General features: G+C 43.5%; 1 protein-coding gene across 1 annotated transcript in view; it reads right to left on the minus strand.

Moving 5' to 3' along the window:
* The window catches only part of UBE4B (ubiquitination factor E4B), a 64,280-nt gene extending 57,260 nt beyond the window's left edge, over positions 1-7,020 (minus strand). The window contains exon 1 of the mRNA XM_074975183.1: positions 6,687-7,020. Coding sequence (XP_074831284.1) covers positions 6,687-6,710 — 24 coding nt within the window. The 5' untranslated portion in view covers positions 6,711-7,020. The remainder of the gene's footprint in view (positions 1-6,686) is intronic.
* Positions 7,021-8,887: the final 1,867 nt, after the last annotated feature.

Below are 8,887 nucleotides of genomic sequence, written 5' to 3' on the forward strand. Positions count from 1 at the left end.
CAAGTTTAAGGCCCAGTCTATTCCATAGAAATCTATTATGTTTAAGTGTCCTCCTTAAACACACTAGTAATCCAGTCACATTAAAATGTGACTGGATTACTAGTGTGTTTAAGGAGGACACTTAAACATAGTAGATTTTAATGTGACTTGGTCTTCCCAGTGCTGATTGGCCCAGAGGATGTCATAACCATCTTAAGACATCCTGATAAAGCTCTCGTCTTGTGCCCTGATACTTAAACATGGTACATTTTGGAGATGACAGGGCATAAACAGCATTAAAATGGGGTTTCAACAGTGCTGTAAGGCCAACACAGAGAAGTTCTGCCTCAGGATATTTACAGTTTGTTTAGCATGTCTCCTGGGGGGGGGGGGGGTGGAATCCTATACCAACAGGTCAGGAAAGCCATGCGAGCAAATGACCATGTTTAAACACAGTTGTCAATAGTAGATTTTGACAGTAGTGTGAGTGGCATCCACAAGACCCCACTCTACACTACGATAAAAAACAATCTGAGATGCCCATGTGTGTATTTCTAACAATTAAAATGTACATCTCCCCTTTGGCCTGTTCCTCATGTTTTACAGCAGCGATCAATATTAGCCGAGCAATGACAATAGTACTCAGACACACAAGGTGGGTGTGGTAGTATCTTTTATTGGCCCAACTTCTGTTGGTGAACTAGACAAGCTTTCAAGTTCCACAGAGCTCTTCTTCAGAGCTCTGGAATGTTTAGGGTTGTCTGTATTATAACATTTTCCCCTTGCTTTTGTGGACACACAAATCTACATCAGTGTTCAGGAGCACTGCTTTAATATAGGTCAAGACCTTCAAAATGTCAGTTTTGACCTAGATTAAAGCTTTGTTCCTCAACACAGAGAGCCTTTTTTGGGTGTAAATAGGCAAAAAGTGCTGCACGGTGGACAACTCTAGCCCTGTCATACCACCATGCACTAACACAGTTCTTTAAGCAGCGTAAACCAACTATATCAGTTCTAGTGCTATAAACCCAGCAGAGTGGTGGTGGTGTTGCCCTGCTAATATCAAGAGTTACAGCAAGACAAGGGAAATAAGCAAAAGGGAATACATGAAGTCTAACTGTCATTACAAACTCTCATTCAAATTAATGGAAGCGAAAGAAACAAAAACACAATCTTTATTAGCCAGATCTGATGGGTTTGAAGGCTAACCAATCCATTCAAAATAATTTCCAGCAGAAAATATGAAAAAACGATTGAAAAGTCACAGGTAAGTAGAGTGTTGATGAAATGTCACACATTTCAGCTAATGTTATCTGAAAAATGAAAAGTCATCCCCTGACACTCTGATGCATAGCTGAGGAAATATCAACGACATGTCCTCACTTTTGTTCTTCCATTTGTCAAGTCCACCTGTACCAACACTGCTAGAGCCAAACAAAAATATAACCAAATTAAGTGTGCCTTGCTCACAAACAGAAGTTATGCCAAGGAGGATAATTAGTAAAACAAAACTGCTGAATTTATAATCTAATTGGAAGTTGCATTAGGGCTTAAAAATAATCTGTTTCTCCATCATTCAATTCATATATTTACAGAATGCTTTTCAAATAAAGAAGTGGTATGCAGGATGGAAAAAAAAACAGAGGTGGGTGGAAATGGGAAGGAGAAACACAGTGATTCAGTTAGTGGTGTGACTGGGAGGAAAGGAATTAAGAGGGGGAAAACAAGGAGAAAGGGAAGGCAGCAAACATATAAAAGAAAAATCATTCAAGTGTCATTGGAAATTAAGACTACAGGTTTGATGTCACACTTTTCCACATTATTCAAGCACATTTTCCGCCTTGCTAGCTTTTATCTTCACAGCAGGCCAACAAATTTGGGATCAAGTGGGAGAGAATAATAGGAGAGAGGAGAGGAAAAGGCATAGATGCTGAAACAGTAACACTGGATCAGCACGTTTACCAATTTATTCTCAAATACAGTCAAACCTCGATTATCCAAAACAAGGTCACGTCTTGCACAACATGTATTAATTGCACAGGAAATCCCATTCTGTTATCCATTATTTATTTCCCCTCATCCCCCAGTTTCAAGAGGATAATCAAGATTTGATTGCACCCTGTGTCACTTTGTATCCTCCCCACCTACAGAAAGTGACAGGCCAAACCAAGTTAACTCAGAAGTTCTACTGAGAACAGTCACAATTATTACTTGCAACAAAGAGGGCACTATTACTACATGTAACATGAACAATTTCTTTCCAGAAAGCTTCCCCTCATCATTTAGCTGAGGTCTGTTGGGAGTATGGCATTTAGGCACTTTTGAAAATCCCATCAGGCACCCATCTGCATCTTTAGGCCCTAAATACCTTTAAAGATCTGGCCCTAGGCTCTTTAGGGCAGGGACTGACACTTTTTTGCAGTGCCTAGCACGAGGCCCCAGACTCCAGAGTCACAAACGTATTAAGACAGTGCTTAAACCCCCACAATTCTTCTCAAACTGGTCACCACTTTAAGTTTGCCTTTCAGACTGAACTAGTACTTACCAAAGAATGAAGAAACAACGTAGTATTTTGAAACATTTTACTAAGAAAGGATGACTATTTACCATACAGTAACCCTACACTATACAGGTCTTGGTTTCAACAGCATCTCGTATATAAAGGGCAAGTTATTTTGTGCCATTCTTTATATGGGGCCTTGAACCATCAAGAGCTACCTTCCCTATATAACTTAATTTGTTAATATTGTATAAAAGGTTAACACAAAAATCTAAGCAGCCCAATGGAACAGCTGCATTAGTTCTTATTAGTTCACTTAGCACTAGATGTATCTAGGCTCTTTCTGGAAACTAGTTTTCAGAACATTTTTCATCTAAATGGACTTCTACAAAGCTGTCAGCTGGATACTCAACAACACAAAAGATGAAAATAGCTCGATCACTAAAAATAGCAAATTCAGGGCTTTATTTATACAACAGACCAATAAAGATACAACCACAGCAACCAGTCTTTCATCCTCATATACTTTTGACCACAAAAATTGAAGTGATTTTTATTCGTATCTATTTTGGAGCAATGGTACTAGATCAGCTGAGATTCTAAGCAAACAACCTTTATTTTTCCATGAAAGAGCGGTTTCAAAACTGCACAATGCCAAGAGAAGAACTGACATTAACTCCAGATCCTAATACATCATAGGGAAATAAAAATGATATACCAGCAACAGCATGTCAAGCAAGTTTAAGAAATATTTCATCTTTTCAATGCACTGTTCATTGAAGAACTTGATGGAGGTTATTTAGCCCATTTAAAAATGAGGACATTTTAAGAAATGACAGGTCACTAAATTGTCTCAACTTCAAGCCACATTTTTCTGTCGCCAATTTCCGTTCCTGTTTTCACATGCAATTGTTAGCTTTGCCTCATTTGTAACTCAAAATATTCATTCAATTCTGGCCTTGTTCCTCCAACCTAACTCTCATACTCTCCTGATGCTTCTGCCCCATCTTCCTCTTTCATGTCTCCATGCTCTTGTAGACCCTCTTCCCACATAATATTCTTTAGGTGCTAAAGGTGTTGTTTTTTGCAACAGTGCTTTATTATAGCACCATGAAAAGTTGCATCAGCATGCAGCTTTAGTGTTGTAACTGAACATTTTCCTATGCAATTAGTGAACTGTGCCAAACAGATGTTAGCCCCTGCCCTGAAAAGCGAGCAATATAAAGGCTCAGGCATTGATAATAGTCACTTTAAAATTATTATGGACCATTGGTCCTTATGGTTTCCAAATAAACATGCACTGAAGTGAATGGAAGGCGGCTGATTCCAATGGAAGTTTAATCTGTCAAAAAGGGTGAAAACCTGAAGCCTTAATTGAACAGAGGGTTAAGAGTTCTTAAGAGAGAATCTAAATCAGAGTCTATTAACATCCTTCTTTAAAAGACTAGCCACATTTTCACATCATGTAGACACAAATCAAGACAAAAAACAAAAATATTCAGAATAAAACTACAAGAGATTTTACAAAGCAGGAAAGGGATGCATAAGATATTCCAAAATATTTTCCATACCAAGAACACACTAATAATTCACCAAGACCATTATTCTCCCATATTTCTTTCAGTTTCAGTTTGTCAAGCTCACTCATATTTGTGACAGACAAATCCATCCATTTATCTTACTAAATATTGTGATTATATTTCTGTGTGGCAATATCCCATTCTATTTCCATGAATGTGGAAGACCTTACATTATTCAGCAGAACCTTGCTAGCTTTCCCTTTGCTATGCCACACACCTCAGATTTAATACTGAGCGGTAGTGAGCTCTCATTTTACTTTCAGTGCTTTTACAAAATATACTACAGAACACTTACTACTATATAGAATCACTTGTCAATGCCTTAATCTTTCTTCTTTTGAAATAAATTCTACATATCCATTTACCTTTAAGGAAATTCAAGCCTTAACATATATATTGTAATGTTTCAGTCTTGCACTTTTAAAAGTTGTGTTTCTTTATTCACCCACTAATCTGTAAAATCCAGTAACGTGTGAGGATCTCCCAGACATTAGTAGAAATCAGCAAAGTTCTACTGTACTTAAACTATATTTTGAAATTTGAAGAAGCATCCAACCCATGTCACTACCTTCAACCACTGGCAATGCTCAGCATATTAAGTTTCCACCAAAAAGAGTTTTCTTCTCAGCTCCATCCAATTTAGAGACAAAGGAAATCTAGTAATCTTTAAAACAGCTACATTTTCCAATAATGGCCATCTAAGAAACAGGACTTGCTGCAAACAGCAGCAGCAAAAAGGGGAACTTGGAGGAAATAAAATTGATTTGGTTCTGAAGAAGGTCTTTTCCGGTTAAAAGGGTGTGTATATGTTAACCACAAAAATTGATGACATTACTCCCTTTAAAAAAAAAAAAACATATGATAAAGCTTACCTCAAGCAACCACCCAAAGGACCAGCCAGCCGAGGTCTTTAGCTAAAATTTTACTAGAAAACTTGGGGAAGACTTTAAGAAGCTACTTAAGAAAGTCAGGGATTTTCCTTAATGAAGGTGGAATCCTTAGCGGAGGACTCTGTATTTTCTGCAATCTCAGTTCCATGATACTGCAGTTCTGATGTCAGTAATTTACGGTATCAGTGACATAACCAGGTTTCTATGGGATGAATGGTCTAAAAATCTAACAAAATGCTTCATAATCAGACACAGTTGAGAAGTATGATCAAAAGAATTAGATATAAAAATATTACTCATGAAATATACTTACTAAATTATAGGCTGTTCCCAACACTAGGAACTACATTACTAGCATCTCCCACCCAATGTCACATGGGAAATGTAGTCTCCATACCACCACAACATATGAAGACCATCCCCAGCCACATACCTCTGAGGCACTTTTTCCTTGCTTCTGTTGCGACACAGTAGGACTGCTAAATCATGACTTACAACATGATCAAAAATATCCCAGTATTTTGTAATACAAACCTGAACAACAACAGCAGCAGCCTTGTTCTACAAGCTGGTCACCAAGTATGGCACAGAATAAAAGCCATTTCTCCCTGCTACCACTACATTCTAATCATAGAGAGTAAGTCTGCAATTAACCTAGTAGTAAACCAGCTGAATCTGAGGCCCTGAACAATTATGTTACAGCTGATCTGATCAGTCATTGTTTACAGTATAGTTTCCTATGAAAATGTGTTTAAGGGAAGGGGTAGGGAGAGAATGTAGGTTTGAAGTTGTACATGAAGTGGACACTCGGGCAGCTGGAGGTTACTAGAAGCAGGAAAACTCCTATGTCAGATCGAAGTAATCTAATCTTTCTCTAAAATATAAACACAACAGCAGATTCTGAGAGTACATCAGGTTCCATTTAAAAAGAAGAAACAGTATGCAAATGATTTGCCCCACTTATTGCCCACCACAAGAAATAAACCTACAACTTTATCTGGAAGAATAAAGAGAAGGAAAAAATTAAGGGAACTGAAGTCAGCCACAGAAAACAGGTTGACCTGTTCTAACATGAGCTAACCTGAGTTCTTCATAGAGCTGTGAAAAAAAAAGAAACCCTGTTAAATATGAAACCACACATATACCTCAACTGTCTCAAGTATTGACAAAGGGAAGACTCTTGAAGGAGATTTTAAAATGTCTCATTCAAAAACAAGATAAAAATCCCAAGAGAGATTTTTAAAAACAATTCCTAAAAATTAACCCAAAATGAAAAAGTCATCCCATAAGTGAACAGGCAGGTACAAACATACAAATAAACAATTAACCGAAAGAAAAGGAATTCAACCTCCACCCTCAAACAAGATAATTACAAGCCAGAAAAACCATGTTGAGGTGCTACAAAGAGAGTGAAGTGAAAAAAACCAAACAGTAGACAGAGAAAAAGTCACATTATTGTACTTTTCTTAATCAAAGTTTCCCCTTTGGATCAGCAAGACATACATGAACATCCCCAGAACAAGTGCCCCCCCCTCCAAATCAGAAAAATGAATGGCTTTACCCAGTACCCCAGGTGTAACCCTAGAGTTCAAAATACACTCTCAATCCCATCCTCCTCTCCTAAAGAGCACCAATACCCCTCAGATCCACCCTAATGCTAAGACTCCGTTCTTCGACTCACCCTTCTCCCTCCCAGCATCCAGCCTTTTCCCCCACCCCAAGACCCCTCAAACTCACCTCATCAGCGCTCAGCTCCTCCATCGCTTTCCTCTTAATGGTGAAAGTAGTTTGGGGGCTCTTTGCTTCTCTAGGGGACGAGAGCTTCGGGGGAATTCGGTCCTGCTGCCTCTTGCCCCACGGGTGTCTCAGAATTGCATAGTCAGAGGTGAAGCACAACAATACAGAATTCACCCTCTCTCTGCTTGCCACTCAGGCTAGGAGCAGCAAACCCCTCCGCCAACTGCAGCTCAGGTCCTCTCAGTGGCTGCTGCCTCCCTGCGCCCCAGCTGTGACTGCTGCACCCTGCCCCAGCTCCAGGCGCCCAGCTCTTGTTCCCCGTTCTGCTGCGCCCTCGCTCAGATGCCCTCAGCTCCTGCTTTCCCCCCCACCCCCCCGCTTCTCCAGGTGCCTCCTTCCCCTGCTGCCCCCAGCTCCTGCTGCCCCCTATACTGCAGGAAGGGCGACACCAGTTCCTGCCTGCCTCAGCCCTGCCCGCTCAGTGCCCCGCCCGGCTGCCCCCTCGGCCGCTGCCCGGCTCGCTGCCCCTGCCCCACACAGAGATTATTCATCAAAACAAGAAGGCACGGCGGCCATCTTGGGGAGAGATCACGTGAGCCCGCCCGGCTGCTCCGACAGAGCTGAGCACGCCGTGCCCCGCTCCGAGGCAGCCAATAGCAGCAGGAGGAGGCGGCTGCGGGCGGCCACGGCCGCTCAGGGCGGGGGGCAGCGCTACGGCCGCCGGCACGGCGAGGGGAGGGCCCGGCCGTTGCGCCATAGCAACAGGGGCGGGGCAGTAGGGGGCGGGAAATGGGAGAAACTGGCATTAGGGCGGGGGAGGAGAGAGAGGCAGCGGGAGAGCGACTGGGAGGGGCACAGCCCGGGGGGTGTTGAGGTGGGATATGATGGAGACGGAAGGGGAGAGGTGGGATGGAAGGGGGAGAGGTGGAAGGTGGGAAGGAGGGAGGGGAGGATGGAAGGGGGAGAGGTGGGAAGGAGGGAGGATGGAAGGGGGAGAGATGGGGTGGAAGGTGGGAGAAGTGGGAGGATGGAGATGGAAGGGGGAGAGGTAGCATGGAAGGTGGGAGGATGGAAGGGGAAGAGGTGGGGAGGATGGAGATGGAAGGGGGAGAGGTGGGAAGGAGGGAGGATGGAGATGGAAGGGGGAGAGGTGGGGTGGGAGAAGTGGGAGGATGGAGATGGAAGGGGGAGAGGTGGGAAGGGGGAGAGGTGCGGAGGATGGAGATGGAAGGGGGAGAGGTAGGGAGGATGGAAGGGGGAGAGATGGGGTGGAAGGTGGGAGAAGTGGGAGGATGGAGATGGAAGGGGGAGAGGTAGCATGGAAGGTGGGAGGATGGAAGGGGGAGAGGTGGGGTGAAAGGTGGAAGAGGTGGGGAGGATGGAGACAGAAATGGGAGTGGGGTGGGAGGGTGACCAGATGTCCTGATTTTATAGGGACAGTCCCAATATTTGGGGCTTTTTTTTTATATGGGCTCCTATTGTCCCCCACCCCCGTCCCAATTTTTCACACTTGCTATCTGGTCACCCTAGAGGGTGGAGATGGAAGGGGGAGAAGTGGGAAGGATGGAGACAGAAGAGGGAGAGGTGGAAAGTGGGGAGGATGGAGACGGAAGGAGGATAGGTGGGGTGGAAGGTGAGAGAGGTGGGGAGGATGGAGACAGAAGGGGGAGAGGTGAGAAGGATGGAGACGGAAGGGGGTGAGGTGGAAGGTGGGGAGGATGGAAGGGGGAGAGGTGGAAGGTGAGGAGGATGGAGATAGAAGGGGGAAGGAGGAGAGGTGGGGTGGATGGAGATGGAAGGGGGAAGGAGGAGAGGTGGGGTGGATGGAGACGGAAGGGGGAGAGGTGGAAGGTGGGGAGGATGGAGACAGAAGGGGGAAGGGGGAGAGGTGGGGTGGAAGAGGTGGGAGGATGGAGATGGAAGGGGGAGAAGAGGATGCAAAGGGGAGAGGAAGGAAAGGAGAAAGAAGTGTGAAAGAAGGAAACGAGGAAAAGCAAAGAGGTCTGAAGAATATTTTAAGCTGCCTCCTGATATGTCTGCAATTGGAAGTAACAAGTATGAAAAACTCAAACTTTTATTTAAGGGAGGGAGGGGGAGAGTTTCCCTTTTACTTTTGTTTAACCTGTGAGACAACAATGTTATTGTCATTGTAACAGGAATTGTTTGTAGGTGGTGAGGTAAGTTCTCCAAACCGCTGAAGT

This window comes from Natator depressus, chromosome 18 (assembly GCF_965152275.1).
Source record: "Natator depressus isolate rNatDep1 chromosome 18, rNatDep2.hap1, whole genome shotgun sequence".
Lineage (NCBI taxonomy): Eukaryota > Metazoa > Chordata > Testudines > Cheloniidae > Natator > Natator depressus.